At 42.9% G+C, this 17510-nt stretch overlaps 1 protein-coding gene across 2 annotated transcripts in view; it reads right to left on the bottom strand.

The window, feature by feature from the left end:
• DPYSL3 (dihydropyrimidinase like 3) overlaps positions 1–17510 on the bottom strand; it is a 129370-nt gene that overhangs the window by 21901 nt on the left and 89959 nt on the right. For both annotated transcript variants that reach the window (XM_073575247.1, XM_073575248.1), the window contains exons 2-6: positions 13963–14051; positions 5408–5592; positions 4247–4411; positions 606–667; positions 238–318 (exon numbers count right to left, since the gene is read on the bottom strand). In XM_073575247.1, coding sequence (XP_073431348.1) covers positions 238–318; positions 606–667; positions 4247–4411; positions 5408–5592; positions 13963–14051 — 582 coding nt within the window. The remainder of the gene's footprint in view (positions 1–237; positions 319–605; positions 668–4246; positions 4412–5407; positions 5593–13962; positions 14052–17510) is intronic.

The raw sequence follows: 17510 nt of genomic DNA, 5'->3' as shown, positions 1-17510 counted from the left end.
CGGAGAAAATCCGACACTGGGGGGCGCTATTCACTTAAATCACAGCGCCGTGGATTAACGGCGCTGTGGTTTTAGTACCCTTAATTACCGCCGTTAAAAGGCGTATCGGCGGTCGTTAAGGGGTTAAGGATAAGTCTTTATTGTCCTATGTAACCAAGAACTGCTATTCCTATAAATCCATCTAATATCGTACACATTTTCTCCACTGCTGCTAATACATTGCATTTTGTCACTTACCTGGGCAATGATGTCTCCATTTTCAGCATGAACCTGAGCAATTGCCCCCATTCCTCCAAGGAAAGTGAAGATCTCATAAAGCTGGAATATACACAACCAGAATGTTAGCTTTGAAAACAGAAAAAAAAAGTTAATGTTTATCACAAAAGCAGAACTTTTGGCGATTGTATGAGAGCTGTGACGCCACTACATGAATAAACAATATGTAGGAGAGACAAGACAGGTCCCGTCATATTGGGTCAAACGTGTACACACATAGCAATTCTCCAGATCACAGCCTCGATCCCAACAGACAGAAACGAAGATAAGAAGAGCGCTCATATATCTGGAATACAGCCCGGAGAGGAAGGAAATCCAATAGAATTTACCTCGGTGTTGGACATCTGATACATATCTTTATAGGCCATGTAAACCATGAAAGAGTTAACACCTGGGAATAAAAAAAAAAGCAAAGATGGAAAGTCAGTGTCAGATTTTTCCTGTGTTACAGCTAGGGACATGTGATAATTATTACACTCCTGTGGAATGGAAGGAGCTGGCTGCAGAACTTCAACATGTAGAAAGGTCTTGTTTGGCATCGCTACCAAGTATCTAGGTAGGAGAGAGATCCCAGACGGAAGGGCCCTGCATCAAGACGCTAATAAAGCAAAAGTGCAACCTGAAAGTGTGCCTAAAATAACACATTTATGGCAGAACATATGTCACCATCGCCTCCTCCGATACAAGGCTTGGAAACAGGAAGCCTGGGCATGGCAACAAGGGAAAACACCGCTTCTTCCACTTGCGGCAGACTGGTACTGCAAGTGAGAATTTTATTTTGAAGGATTGGCACAAGCTTACATGAAGACAGACCCAACGACAGGGAATAAGTATCATAATATCAGTGGATTGATGTCTAGACCGCTAATCCAGAACCATTAGTCCCAGAACATAAATAGAAGTCACGCACGAAAAGACATATGAAAAGCCGAACACCGGTTGCTCTGACGCGCGTGATTGGCCAACTATTTAGACGCTCTACTAGTTGGAACAGGGGACAGACCCCATTAAAGTCAAGAGGGGCTATTTATGATGGAAATCAAAAGACAAAATGTGAAAAAAAGCCTTAGGCTATGTTCACAAGTTGCGTTTTTGCAGAGTTTGTTACAATGGGTAAGGAAAGTATTCAGACCCCTTTCAATTTTCATTTTTCACTCTTTTTCATTACAGCCATTTGTTAAAATCAGAAAAGTTCATTTTTTTCTCATTAATGTACACTCTGCACATCCTGACTGAAAAAAAAAACAAATGTAGAAATTTTTGCAAATTTATTAAAAAAGAAAAACTGAAATATCACATGGTCACAAGTATTCAGACCCTTTGCTCAGACACTCATATTTAAGTCACATGCTGTCCATTTCCTTGTGATCCTCCTTGAGATGGTTCTACTCCTTCATTGGTAACAGCTGGGTTTAATTAAACTGATAGGACTTGATTTGTAAAGGTGTAAGGAGGTGGCGGGGAACCTCATGTGCCTTCTCTCCCTTGGACGCTGTTCGCATGATTACTAGCAGCACCTCATTGTTCTTTAATGTGAAATGTAATGTTTATGTATTGTGTACATGTTTAGGATTAGGGATAGACGTTAGCATAGAATAATAGTGGGGTTAGAATAGAGTGGGGGCACATTAGAGAATAGGATAGAAAATAGTGTCAGTTTAGGCATAGGCAGCAAGGGCTTAAGCAAATGGGAGGGGGTCACAGAGCAGAGCAGCACAGAACAGGAAGATATAGGACAGGCACTTCCTGATTAGATTCAGAAGCCCGGACAGCCTGCCCAGGGCAGGTTATATGAGAAGTAGTGGAACAGACAGTGGCTGGCTGTGGGGATAAGTCTGCTACGGCAGTAAAAGGCCCCAAGCGGATAAGAGTGCAGTGGGCAGCAGCTCAACAGAACCATCCCCAAGAAGGATCCGGGGTCTAAGACGAGGGTGGGAGCAGCTGAGATGGCGTTCCCGGCACCTATTAGAACCGGATGAGGGGCTGACAGGGAGGTCGTGACATGGAAAGCACAGATGGGACAAGGACTGTCCAAAGAGATTGCCCGGATGGCAGGGAAAAGTAAGGTACGTACAGAAAAGAGTCTGACTAGAGGTACGGTTGTGAATGTTAGGAGAAAAGAAGGAGAGATTACAGAAGGAATAGAGTCTGCCGGGAAGGCAGGGAAAGTTCAGGATACGTGACTCTGTGTGAATTGTGCTGCCAAGTTGATGAGTGCTCTTTTGATAAGTAAAGTTGAACTGTTGAAAAAAGACTGTGACTCCAGAGTATTTTGTGGAACTGGGAAATCAGAAGCCGGAGTGACAGAACTGGAAGGAACCCTGACAGTAACCGTGAGTGTTCTGCTGCACATGCAGCGACAAGGACATTGTATTTCATCTGTGGGTGCGTCAGGGTGTGGGGACACTACAGCTCGTTGCCACGAATACTATCCTTGTTGCCTTACAAAGGCACACACCTGCCTATATAAGACCTCACAGCTCACAGTGCATGTCAGACCAAATGAGAATCATGAAGTCAAAGGAATTGGCCAAGGAGCTCAGACAGAACTGTGGCAAGGCACAGATCTGGCCAAGGTTATAAAAGAATTTCTGTAGTACTCTAGGTTCCTAGAAGCACAGTGGCCTTCATAATCCTTAAATGGAAGAAGTTTAGGACCACCAGAAGTCTTCCTAGACCGGGCCGTCCAGCCAACCTGAGCAATCATGGGAGAAGAGCCTTGGTGAGAAAGGTAAAGAAGAACCCCAGGATCACTGTGGATGAGCTCCACAGATGCAGTAGGGAGATGGGAGAGAGTTTCACAAAGTCAACTATCACTGAAGCCCTCCACCAGTTGGACCTTTATGGCAGAGTGGCCCGACGGAAACATCTCCTCAGTGAAAGACATATGAAAGCCCGCATAGAGTATGCTAAAAAAAACACATGAAGGACTCCCAGACTATGAGAAATAAGATTCTCTGGTCTGATGAGACGAAGATAGAACTTTTTGGTGATAATTCTATGCAGGATGTGTGGAGAAAACCAGGCAACCCCGGAAGAAGCTTTGGCGAAACGTCGTAGGGGTTGGGGAGTCATTACTGTCTTGGTTTTTGAAGATCCTGGCTCTGGTTTTCATACTGCTATAGTCCTAGGTTATGTATATTTCCTTCTTTGAATAGACTACACCTATTTTACTTTGGTCTGGGTAGCACTTTAGCTGTGTAGCATTGTGTTCACTTATATACATACAGGTCTATTAGTAAGCAAGGCTCATAGCATTAATATTGTGGGAACAATAATTATTGCATTGCAACAGGCTCTAAGCACTTTATTTATAGATGTAATAGCCTGGTACTAATAGCAGTATAGCCCCCATTTATGATTTAGGTCAATATAGGTTACATTGTAGTATATATGATCCAGTGATCCTCTGATCATCAATATGTGCCCCACCGGCTTTAGAGATTGTTGTGTCCCCACCCTGTTTTTTTAATGTTTTTTTATATTGTATGTACTATTCCAATAACTTGAATCACTTTTGTGTCTTCTGGCGACATTACCATTTCCATCAGTGACAGTGTCTTATTTAAATTGTATTTGAAGTGTTGACTATTCCCATTTTCTGGACATATGTGATTTAACATGTGAACATAGCCTAATATTTGCCCAGTATATACTACTGGTGTATCAATATATAATACTGGTGTGTTAGCATCAAGTATGCGCATTTTGCTGTGCATTTACTTGCAATTTTGATACGTTTTTTCCCCATGCATTGGAATTTGGAGAAAAACGTTGAAAAGAACATGTGAAATAATAAGCAATGTGCGCATGAGACTTTAGGAATCTCACTCACTTTGCTGGCCTTAGGAAATGCTTCTGTTTTTGTGGCAAAACTGCACAGAAAAATATGTGATAAAGAAAACGTGTGCACACACCCTTACACTGATCTTAACATTAATAACACAAGAGGTATATTACGTGGCATCACCTTTCTGCTTCACAAGTGACTCCACTTCTTGTCTCACACTGTCGTTCCAGTGGGTGATGTCTACGTGCAGGGAATAGTCGCAGCAGGCCTTCGCGTCAGCCCACTCTCTCCACTTCTCAAAGGCTTCAATGACACTGGATTCTGGCTCTGGGATGACATGATCCACTGAAAAAAACGAAAAGGCGTTAATGGCCGGCATACGTTCCTCTTTGCCACCAATTCTTAAAGCCATCCATAAAAGACATGGCTGTCAGCCAAGGGCTTGGCCATTCACTATTTCACCCAACTCCACCATTATCAAGCACAGTCACTTTGGCAGAGCGTACATGCTTATTTCATTGCCGAGAGGGGATGTCAGAAGCTTCTTTAAGATAACGATTCCTTTTTCTTCCAACAGGAGTATGATCCAGCCCACATCACAGATTGTGTGGACAGCTGAAAGAGAATTTGTCCGCCTGCCCTTTCTATCCTAACCATAGGGCATAACACAGTGACGGGTCCCCTGATTATACTAAACTTTAGGCCTCCACTAGTGATGAATGAACGTGCTGGGGTAAGTTGTTATCCGAACATCGCCATGCTCGAAAAACATGTTCGAGTCTCCGCGCCTTCATGTCTCGTGGCTGTTGGACAGCCGCAGCACAAGTATGGACAGCCTAATAAACAGGCAACCCCTGAATGTGTTGACGCTGTCGAACAGTCACGAGACATGCAGCTACGAGGACTCGAAGATATTTTTCGAGAATGGCGAAGTTACTCAGCACCCGAGCATGCTCGGATAACACCTTATCTGAGCACGGTCGCTCATCACTAGTCTCTACCTTACAGAAATAGGTAAAAACCTGTCAATGTGATGAGTGGGGAGGTGCTAAGTAGATGCATCTCCCTGAACTTGCCATTTACTAAAAACATGTTTTCAGTAAATTACTGCAGTGCTGTAAAGTAAAACACCTGTATGGCGCCTGTAGTTGGCGCAGTATGAACATGCTGACAGTTTTGCTTTCATGGTGGCAGTAGATAAAGTAAGTGTCCAGTGCAATTCCAATGGTGGAGATCTAGCATCTAGACTAAGAGTAAACTTAATTAACAGATATTTCAAAAATAAATAAAATCTCAAAAAATATGTTTTTAGTAATAGAAAAAAAACAAACAAACACTCACATATCATGGTGGTTCCCCCCGCAATAGCAGCTTTGGTCCCTTGGAAAAAATCATCTACTGTAGTCATCCCTCTGTAGGGCATCTGTAAGTGGGTGTGGACATCAATTCCGCCAGGTATCACCATCTTCCCATTTGCTTCAATGATTTTTACACCTCCTGGAACGATCAGGTTGTCTCCAATCTGCCTATGATGTAGAGAAGTAAAAAAGTGTTTTTTCCACAAAACCTGAATATACGGTATTTAGATACCTGCACTGCGGGAAAGCTTAGATACTTTCTCCTACATATGTCGGATGCAGGAGCCAACGTCTCCAGACCAAATGAGAGTTGACCAATTCCTCAGAGTATGGAGGCCGGATTCTGTTCGGTCAGTATACTGACCTAGCTGACTTACTATCCTCCAACTACGACTTCACCTTCTGGCGGCTTATTAGAATGGTCCCAATCATTTCCCCTACCCAATACTTTGTTTCTCTCTTCTTACCGCCCCTTACTTTTCGCAACTCTTAAGAAGGCTTTCCCTTGTTTTTAAAGTTATTGTCAATGTTCCCAGGGTGTGCAGATTTCCCCTCCAGATGTCCATGCCCGGAGATAGGCCGGAGACACACTTGTGAGTGTGCAGTAGCGCCACCGGTCTGGGAGGGGAGTATAGGATTATTTTTTACCACCACATCCTGAGCCTATTAACAATAATGTTTAAAGTCAGGAAAGCCCCTTTAAACTGTTTAGCGTCTCTTTTTTCTTACTGGTAGAGTTATGGTTTACACTGAGAGATGCAATGTGTTCATCATGTTCATTATATCACTCTCCCTGTATACCTACTCAATGACATTCACATTCTGGCCGTTTGTGACATTTTGCCATTGAAAATTAATGAACTGTATTCCTTCTAGAGGTCACCAAATATCAAATCAACAATGCGAGCAGAAGCAAAGTTGATGATTTTAAAAAAAATGTCAACTGCATACAAACATGCTCACTGAGGAAAAAGCTTTTTTTTTCCATTAAATGTAATAAAATTAAAAAAAACAGTGAAAATATTGCACTGTTTCGATATGTCAGGAATACATGACAAAGTTGCATTGGTAAAATCTGCTTTCAGACAACCAGTCTATATCCAGAAAAAATATATTGAGGTTTAAAGAGGGCCTGTCACTAGCTTAAAAAAATTGTGCTAAATACCCTGCAAAAAGTCCTTCTGATTCATCTCCTCTTTTCTACTTTGTGCTGCGTCAGTCGACTGCATAGATATTCACATTTATTGCCTAAGGTGGCCAATATGTGAAATCTCCGATTGCAGTCCAACTGGCCAATTTTTCAGAGTTTTCTCTGGTGGCATTGTGCTTTCATCCCTCCCTCCCAGATGCTGCCAAAGGCAACCTGAGACTGTTAGACCAGCTGCCGAGCTGTGAATGGCTGCATCTGGGAGGGAGGGGTTAAAGCACATGCCATCATAGAAGACTCTAAAGAAACACCCAGTTGGGCTCCAAAGCAGAGATTTCACATAGTGCCCTCCAAAAGCAACAAATGTAAATACCTCTGCAATGGAGTGACAGAGCACAAAACTGAAAAGAGTGGCAGAATCAGGGGAGCTCAGGGATTTTTACAAGGTATTTACCGCAATTAGTTTTTAGGAAGTGATAGATCCTCTTTAAACCCTTACTGACAAGCTGCTTCCATTAGTGTGGATTGTGATTCCGGTCATACACTTTAAACTAATCAATAAACTAACATTCAGCCAACAAAGGCTAAAAGAACGTTGTGCCTCCGGCAAGTGAGAATGTCGCTATACCACTTTTTTCTGCATAGAATAACATGTTTGAATCCAGTAAATAGATGTATAATTCAGTGTGAATACACTCTAGAAGAAACAGACAACATTCTAAGCAAAGTGCCATTGATCTAGACCAGGGGTGGGGAATCTTTTTTATGCCAAGGGCCATTTGGATATTTATACCATCCTTCGGGGGCCATATAAACTCCGCTCACAAAGTACATCCTGACACTGGTTTCATGACTTAATCTTTCACTTCATGCCCTTCAATGTTCAGTAGTGAAAACTGTGTGTGTGTGCTAACAGAGCAAGAAGAAATTAAGGAGCTTGTGGCAATCAAAATACTGCTCCCTGCCCAAGAATGCAGTCCCTGAGAATCTGCTCGGGGGCCGTAAATGGCCCTGGGGCCTGAGGTTCCCCACCCCTGATCTAGAAGAATGGGACTCATTAAACACAATGACAATAACCGCCCCTGACACTTGCCTAGACTGGATACATTGTAGTAAACTCAGCTGTGATAGATATGTCATTTGTACTGGGTATTTGTCTCAGCATCAGCACCATGTATTATTATATGTTCCTTGCTGTGGCAGCTGCACGAGAAGTCTACGGCTGACTGCAGCTTTCCTAAGCGGTGTGTGTGTGTCAACTATTTGTTTTTGGTTCACGCATGATACTGTAATTGTAAACATTAGGAAAATCAACCAGGATCTTGATCATTTAGTGAATAACCCTTTTATTTCCAGTCCACAGGATCCAACCACTGTCTCCCTAGAGATTCTGAGAACAGGGGTCTGCAGTCTTGTCCTGAATGGAGCAGAGTGTGCATGTTCAGCCTCTGCTCTCTATCTATAGAGCTGCTGAGCCCCCCTGAGATGCTGAGAACAGGGGTCTGCAGTCTTGTCCTGAATGGCGCAGAGTTGTGCATGTTCAGCCTCTGCTCTCTATCTATAGAGCTGCTGAGCCCCCCAGAGATTCTGCAAACAGGGGTCTACAGTCTTGTCCTGAATGGAGCAGAGTGTGCATGTTCAGCCTCTGCTCTCTATCTATAGAGCTGCTGAGCCCCCCTGAGATGCTGAGAACAGGGGTCTGCAGTCTTGTCCTGAATGGCGCAGAGTTGTGCATGTTCAGCCTCTGCTCTCTATCTATAGAGCTGCTGAGCCCCCCAGAGATTCTGCAAACAGGGGTCTACAGTCTTGTCCTGAATGGAGCAGAGTGTGCATGTTCAGCCTCTGCTCTCTATCTATAGAGCTGCTGAGCCCCCCTGAGATGCTGAGAACAGGGGTCTGCAGCCTTGTCCTGGATGGAGCAGAGTTGTGCACGCTCGGCCTCTGTTCTCTTCATTATCTATAGAGCTGCTGAGCTCTGTGTTCAGCCATTTCCATCCGTTCCATAGACAATAAATAGAGCAGAAGTAAAACATGCGCACCTCCAATCCATTCATACCTGAGCTGCAGAGTTCTGTTCTCAGGATTGCTGGGGGTCCCAGTGGTCAGTGCCCCAAAAGTCGGTAAGTTATCGCTTATCATCAGGATAACTTGATTTGGGGATTAACTCTTTTGCAGATACCAGATGGTATAGATAATAATCTTTATTTTTATATAGCGCTAACATACTCCACAGCGCTTTACTGTTTGCACACATTATCATCATTGTGAGCCCTTTAGATTGTGAGCCCTATCAGTATGTCTTTGGAGTGTGGGAGAGGAAACCGGAGTACCCGGAGGAAACCCACGCAAACACGGGGAGAACATACAAACTCCTTGCAGATGTTGTCCTTGGTGGGATTTGAACCCAGGACTCCAGCGCTGCAGTGCTATCCACTGAGCCACCGTGCTGCCCATAGATACCAGACATATAATTTAAAGGGAATCTGTCACCCCTTTTTTGAGATATCATATAATGATATCATTCAATTGTGTGTCACCTAAGGATTCTCTTAGTACTTTTGCTTCCCCCTGACCCTGCACCTTTCATGCATAAATACCTTTTTTTTATCGGTTCAGATGTATGTAAACTGCCGCTGTCCGGTCCAATGGGCGGGGCTTATTCACCTGCTCCCCCCTCCCTGTCTTGCTCTACACAAGAAGAAATGAATAGAGCAAGACAGGGAGGGGGTGACACACAACTGAATGATATCATTATATGATATCTCAAAAAAGGGGTGACAGATTCCCTTTAATCTATTATATAAAGCTCAATGTGTGTGTGTATGTCCGGGATTGGCATCCGCACCGTCGCAGCTACAGCCACAAAATTTGGCACAGTCACACGTCTGGACCCCGAGAGCGTCATAGGCCATGTTGTGAGGCAAAATTTTAACCCCGCGCGTTCCAATTCACCAAACAATTTTGCCCCTATCTACATAATGGGGAAAAGGTGAAAGAAAAAGTGTTGGGAGGCAAATTGACAGCTGCCAGATGTGAACAAGGGGGGACTTAAAGAATGAGAGCGATGGCGCCAAAGAGTATATACCGTACAGTTGCTAAGGTGGGGCCCTGACATGGGATACTCGCCACACACGGGGATATGAAAAAACACACAAAATGCGCCACACACTACCACGTGCTTCAACACATATACCACCCTCAGCACACATTTCACCACACATACACCAACCTCGCCACATAAAAGTCCAAACACAAAAGTCGCCACTCAAAACTCGCCACGCTGTCCCAGAGCTGTTTAAAAGATGAAAAATGAGCTGTGATTAGTTGCTATCAGCAACAGTTTTCTTTGTAGACAGTTGTGGTAACTGAGGCCTATTATTCTTATCATTTCTATGGTGTTATCGTCCTTCTGTAAAGCTGGAAATAACACAATTTATTACCGTGCCAACACAGACCACCCTCTGACACAGACTGCAGGGGGAGCCCAGTATCACACAGGATAGGATTAGATACACGGCTCAGCAGTCAGTATCACACAGGATAGGATTAGATACGCAGCTCAGGAGTCAGTATCACACAGGATAGGATTAGACACATGGCTCAGCAGATGGTATCACACAGGAGAGGATTAGACACAGTTCAGCAGTCAGTATCACACAGGATAGGATTAGATACGCAGCTCAGCACACAGTATCACACAGAATAGTATTAGATACACGGCTCAGCAGACACTATCACACAGAATAGGATTAGATACACGGCTCAGCAGTCAGTATCACACAGGATAGGATTAGATACGCAGCTCAGCAGTCAGTATCACACAGGATAGGATTAGATACACAGCTCAGCAGTCAGTATCACACAGGATAGGAATAGGTACACAGCTCAACAGACAGTATCACACAGGATAGGATTAGATACACAGCTCAACACATAGTATCACACAGGATAGGAATAGATACACGGCTCAGCGGACAGTATCACACAGGATAGGATTAGATACGCAGCTCAGCAGTCAGTATCACACAGGATAGGATTAGATACGCAGCTCAGCAGTCAGTATCACACAGGATAGGAATAGATACACGGCTCAGCAGACAGTATCACACAGAATAGGATTAGATACGCAGCTCAGCCCACAGTATCACACAGGATAGGATTAGATACACGACTGAGCAGTCAGTAACACACGATAGGATTAGGTACACGACTCAGCAGGCAGGGCGCTGATAATGAGGGCAATCTGGCCTGTTGCTCAGAGCCCGAGGCTCCGGGGGTCCCATGGCCAGATTGTCCTCATCATAAGCGGAATGAGGCATGCCGCTTCAGGGAGGGGGCCCCAGACATATTTCTTGCACAGGGGCCCCAAGCTGTCAGTGTCCGCATCCGATTCTATACATATCTATCTTGTGCTTCTCTGGTTTCTAGAAGGGTTCTAATATCTACTAAACACGTATTGTACATGTGGCTTGGCTTTGGCACTGTGGTTGAAGAACCTTGATGGGATTAAGGAAATTGACTTCTATTATACAGTTAGTATATAGATAATTTCTTCTTAATTGTTCTGGATGCATTTTAAAAGAAAAAAAAAAAGGAAGCAGAAACCTGAGACATTTCAGAAACAAAACAAAGCCCTGGGGCTTCTCTGCAGCGGATGTGAATTTCAGCTCCAGCTTCGGAAAGTAGAAAGATGTGCAGCTGTTGATCTGCTCTTGGCTGTAGGGACCTTTTGCTCCTACTCACATCCTACAGGTCTCATTACAAATGCAAGCTTTTTGTAATAGGGACTTGAAAGAGAAGCATTCCCCAAATTTTACTACAGACAGAACAATGGATGATCAGTTGTGAAGAAGCGATACATCAGATTATTCATTCCTGTTTAATCATCTTACTATCAAGCCAGCATGCCCATCCATGGGCAACCCTCCAATTTCCTTTGGCATTGTGATCAGTTCCCCATCCCATGCCCTTTCCAACAAAAAAAAGAAGTGTAGTCCATATCTTTTATTGGATACCACTCTGGTGAATCTTAATGCAGATCTGGCATCTACAGTGCAAAATGCATAAGTCAGGATGGTAGATTTACAAACTCATGTAATAACACGTGTATACGCTGGTAAAATTTCCCTGGTGACCATTTGATGACTCATTAAAATAAGCATTTTAGGAGTTCAGTATAATTTACGGACTATACAGGCATTCTTAAATAGATTTTCAAAGTAAGTACACCGGCTCCCAAGGTTTAAGAGATAAGGTATGTAGCATTGTATAAAAAGCTGCTCCAGCACCTCAATATGATAAAATTCCTTCTTTACCTAGATGAAAGAAAACATACTACAATGTCCTTGCTGGCTTTCTTACGTGTTTTGAGCATACACTGCTCTTAGCCACAGAATGTGAACAAACAATCATTAAGAGCAGTATATGCTCGAAACATGCAAGAAAGCCAGCAAGGACCAGTGTACTATGTTTTATTCCATCTCAGTTAGGAAGGAATTTTATCATATTGAGGTGCTGGAGCAGCTTTTTATACAATGCTACATTTACAAGCTCGAATTCAGCAAGTGTTCCTCTCAACACTCACTCACCAGCTCGAATTCAGCAAGTGTTCCTCTCAACACTCACTCACCAGCTCGAATTCAGCAAGCGTTCCTCTCAACACTCACTCACCAGCTCGAATTCAGCAAGTGTTCCTCTCAACACTCACTCACCAGCTCGAATTCAGCAAGTGTTCCTCTCAACACTCACTCACCAGCTCGAATTCAGCAAGTGTTCCTCTCAACACTCACTCACAAGCACGAGTTCAGCAAGTGTTCCTCTCAACACTCACTCACAAGCACGAGTTCAGCAAGTGTTCCTCTCAACACTCACTCACCAGCTCGAATTCAGCAAGCGTTCCTCTCAACACTCACTCACCAGCTCGAATTCAGCAAGTGTTCCTCTCAACACTCACTCACCAGCTGGACTTCAGCAAGTGTTCCTCTCAACACTCACTCACCAGCTCGAATTCAGCAAGTGTTCCTCTCAACACTCACTCACAAGCACGAGTTCAGCAAGTGTTCCTCTCAACACTCACTCACAAGCACGAGTTCAGCAAGTGTTCCTCTCAACACTCACCAGCTCGAATTCACCAAGTGTTCCTCTCAACACTCACTCACCAGCTCGAATTCACCAAGTGTTCCTCTCAACACTCACTCACCAGCTCGAATTCACCAAGTGTTCCTCTCAACACTCACTCACCAGCTCGAATTCACCAAGTGTTCCTCTCAACACTCTACTAATACAGAAGAAAGCAGCAGATTGAAACTACGATGAGAATTTGAAGAACCTGTAACTTCATCATGGGTGTGCACTCTGCCTACATTTGTGTGCCTTACAAGAATTGGTAACGCAAAATAAGGTTCATTAAAGGGATTGGGTGCAATGGTAATATATGCGGTAGTCGTGATGTCATCTCTGCAGCTTTTAAAAAACGACTGGGAGCTGCGACGGAGAGCTGACACTGGACCAGGGGGACGATAAGGAAAGTTCTATTTGTTATTAGAAACAAGAGCAAGTTAGAAGGTTTTAAAAAAAAAAAAAAAAAAAACCTTTAAAAAGGCATTGGTCATCAGGATTTTGCCACCTAATCAGACAGCATCATAATATATAGAGAGATTCCATGATTCCAGTGAGGTGCTGCTTGCTGCAACTTTGATAAAAATCACTGGTTTATCAGCTGGAGATCATTACCATCACTAGTTGGCCTCCTGCATTGTAATCCTTAATATTCATGGGCTTTATATAACCCCACCTCCAAAGTTGATGAGTATACTGCCTATGCACAGTGTACACAGAACGCTGCCAATACGTGGTGTGGGCGGGGTCACAAAGAGCTCAGCATTAAGAGAACTGCTAGATCTGCAGCAGATAAAATAGTGATTGTATCAAAACTGCAGCAAGAAGCCCAATAAGTTATACATAGCTGGAATCAGGGTCTCAGCCCCTACATCATACTGCTCTCAGAAGAAGGAGAAAAAAACTGGTAACAGATTGCCTTTAAACATTCCGACAGGTTACCTTTAAAATACATTCACATTTATGGCGTTGCATTAGGTATTCTGCTGGGAAGCAGCTGGAGTCCTCTCAAAGTACTGAATTCATTTTTCACTTTTAGATTTTCCAGAACACAGTCCAGGCACATAACGGTACAGCATACTGTCTATTTTACCATTATAAGCGAGGAATTAGTCAGCCTAGAACTGGTACAGAGTAGCAATAACTTACACATGGTAAAAGAAAAGTGATACTGTAGGAAATACAAGCAGAGGCCATCACATTTCCAAAAAGTACCCTTATACTGCAGACGGGGGAGACACAAAAAGAGCAAAGCATGGTTCCCGAACACTTACTTGATGAGGCCATCTTCCATGTAGATGTCTGCATAGAAAGACTGGTCATCATTCACTATCCGGCCTCCTTTGATCAGAAGACGATCACTCTGAAAAATAAAATGTATTTGGTTTTAGTTAGCTCTCATGTGAGACTAAAGTTGATATAATGAACAAGATATATATGGGATTCACTTTGAAAAAACATTAGCCATCAGACTGCACCTTAATGTCCACCCAGAGTAAGACGAATACAGTATCGGGTGCTCCAATAGTAAAGCTGCCCAATCCCTGGCAACAGTTAGCTCCCCAGACCTCAAAATGTCCATTTCAAAGGGTAGGACAAGTCAACGTCAGAAGTGTCAGGCCACACAACCAGTGTCGGACTGTGGTGCCAATGGCGCGCCAGTAACCAAACCAATTTTCACCTATATGCAGATGTGACATTATCCTCAATCACAAATTTATATAACAATGGACTGGGTAGATTGTCATATGAATAAGATGGTTAGTGATTCAAGTATATAGTGTCAAGTACTGGTCATATAAGAGGGTGGCGGCCCGCCGGAGGAGTCTCCTGTTCTCCTGTGGGCCAGTCCAAGCCTGCACACAACAAAGGGGCAACCATTCTGAAGCCTAAAAGCAATCCTTGTTCCCCTGGGATCTGCTTTTAGGATGGTAGAGTTGTAAGGCACCGATACACTTTATCTTGTCCTACAGAAATCCTCAACTAAAGTCAAAATCTCATGAGCAACAGAGGCAAAGATCCAGGACCTTCAGATTCACGTCTCGTTTTAATAAGCATTTTCTTGCAGGATCCTTTCCAAAATGTTAGAGCTGCTAACTGGCATGCTAACTCTTTATGGTACCAAACCGAGAACAGTAATAGATCTGTAAGCCCCGAGACCATTCAGTGCAATTCAATGAACGTTCAAGGAGAAGAATGCACTTGTGTTAGAAGACAACGAGCTCCGCATCCAGATTCAGTTCTTGTAAAAGGACTTATTCATTGGAGTGAGGGACATCAGTGCAGCTCCACTGCATGTATCTGGCCCTGTACTACACAAAGGAAGGCATGAGACCTATAAAGGATCTCATGGGACACATAAAGCAATCAGGGCCCGGGAATTACTTCTCAGCGCTGCCACCTAATCTAAAAGCAGTATAATGGAGAGGCAGAGATTCTGATTCTAGTGAAGTGTCACTTATTGAGCTGTTTGCTGGAATTTGTAGAAAATCACAGTTTTATCAGCAGGAGATTATCATTAGAGGACTAGTAAACCTGCTGCCGTGAATTCCTCCATAAGAGCTCTCTATAACAGTGCGTTCCAGACTGGGTGCCCTATTTCCATCTCAGCAACCACAAAGACAAATTCTATTTCTATAGAATATATTGCTAGATTAAAAGTAGTAACAGGAGTAGGAAGCTGCAGATTACTAACATACACAAAGGTTATCCAAATTCCAATCATTAAAAGGGTTTTATGCTAGATTTTCAAACTTAAAGAGAAGTTGTCACGTGAAAAAATGCCATTAACCTGCAGATATGGGGTTAATTTGCAATAAAAAAATCCTGTTTTTTTGGTTTTTGCATACAAACACTGATGCAAAAATACTGAGGTGTGACTAAGCCCACACTGACATATTTAGCACTGGGTTCTCTGGAGCGCTCACAAGTTGTGGTCACCATGGTTTAGTTCTCAACTAATGTATAGTTTTCTTATTTAAAAAAAAGGAAGAAATTTAAATCACAGCAACAAAAAAAAAAAAAACGCACCTCAGCTGCAACATGTGAACACAGCTTTAGGGAAGTCTATGAGACAGGCCTTTTTTTGGAGGCTGCCGACATTTTCCTGTGTAGATCTCTCCCACAGCGAGATCTCTGGGCACCGCTCTCCTGAGATCTGCCTTGAGGTCAGTGTGTAGAGCTGCTACATGTTGGATTTCTGGGTTGTACACGGACACACTCAATGTGCTAACACAAAGCGTACGCTCTCATTTTGTTGATGCCCGTTACATCACCATTTATACTGAGCACATCTGGTACACATCGTGTGCTTCTCAATTAATGCAGTATAGAGGGAGAACTACTCCGCAGTAAGGACCCATCTGCCTCATGACTCACAGCTTAGAGGAAAATAATCTGGATGTAGCCAGAGGATCACATCATTCCGGGAGGTCTGTGTTACACAAGCTGGTGTGTGTGCGTATATATTTTTTTATTTATGTGTATATGAGTATATATGTGTGTAAATGTGGGTGTGTCTATACATGCATGTGTGTATATATGTCTGTGTGTGTGTATGCATGCGTGTATATATTATATATGTATGTGTGTCTGTAAACATGCATGTGTGTGTATATGTATGTGTGTATGTATGTGTGTGTCTACAAATGTGTGTATGTATGTGTATAAATGTGTGTATGTATGTATGCGTGTATATATTATATGTGTGTGTGTGTGTGTGTGTGTGTGTGTGTGTGTGTGTGTGTGTGTGTGTGTGTGTGTGTGTGTGTGTGTGTGTGTGTGTGTGTGTGTACGTGTGAATTTTGTTGGATGAAAACGGAACTTTGGCTGAATGATGTGCACCAAAATGCCCCCTAATCTTAAGAGGCACCCCTATGGTTTTAATTTTAAATAAATACATGAGTAGTACACATGAAAATAAGCAACTTTGTAATATATTAGAGAAATACGCTTCTTTATTCTCCTGGACTGAAAATTTATGCTGATAATTCTAAATTCACAGTTCTTCAAGTGATAATAGATTTTTCCATTACTAAGATAGAAGATAGCAATTGGTGCTCTTAAAATTCTATGGAGAACAGTACCTATCATTTCAGGAGAATCTTTACCAGCCACCACCTTCCTTCTCCATAGAATTTTAGAAGCGCCAATTCTTTTTCCCTACCTCAGTAGTGCGAAAATCTGTCTTCACTAAATACCCAAGCCATCTACAAGGGCATGCAGGTCATAGGAAGCGATACCTTCATATGCAATATGGATGCCTTATCCCAGACAAATTCACGTTTTCTTAATATGTAAATGAGCTGTTAAGATCTCTGGGCGGGACACAGATCTCCCCGAAAATCTGCCTCCAGAGGTTATTTTATATGAAAGGGGGTGTTCCCCAGTGTGAGACATGTAATTCCGACAGTCTGCTCTACTGAGCAACATGTCTCACATTGGTAATGATAAAATCTGGAGGCAGATTTTCAGGGAGATCTGTGCCCTGTCCGTAGATCACAACAGTTCATTTACATCAAAGAGAAATGTGGAATACTCTGGAATAAAATATCAGATCACAGATAACAAGGTATCATTTTAATCTTCTTCCTATGACCTACCTGTCCATATATATGGCTGAGGAGGGTTGATCCTACTGGCAGATGCTCTTTAAATTAAAAATGTAAAGTCAAACAAAGAATGACTGTCCTGTTGAAAATTTAGGCAAAACTTGCACGTAACTATAGGGATGACTGATGTGCTTTCCATGTCAGCATGACAGTATGAATATATTATTTTACAACACTATGTGCCCTTAGCATGCATGGGAATACACTTAAAA

The sequence above is a fragment of the Dendrobates tinctorius genome, unplaced genomic scaffold, assembly GCF_039654945.1.
Source record: "Dendrobates tinctorius isolate UK_male_01 unplaced genomic scaffold, ASM3965494v1 ptg000043l, whole genome shotgun sequence".
Lineage (NCBI taxonomy): Eukaryota > Metazoa > Chordata > Amphibia > Anura > Dendrobatidae > Dendrobates > Dendrobates tinctorius.
Note: the sequence above shows the minus strand (reverse complement) of the source record. Positions and strands in the feature narration are given on the sequence as shown.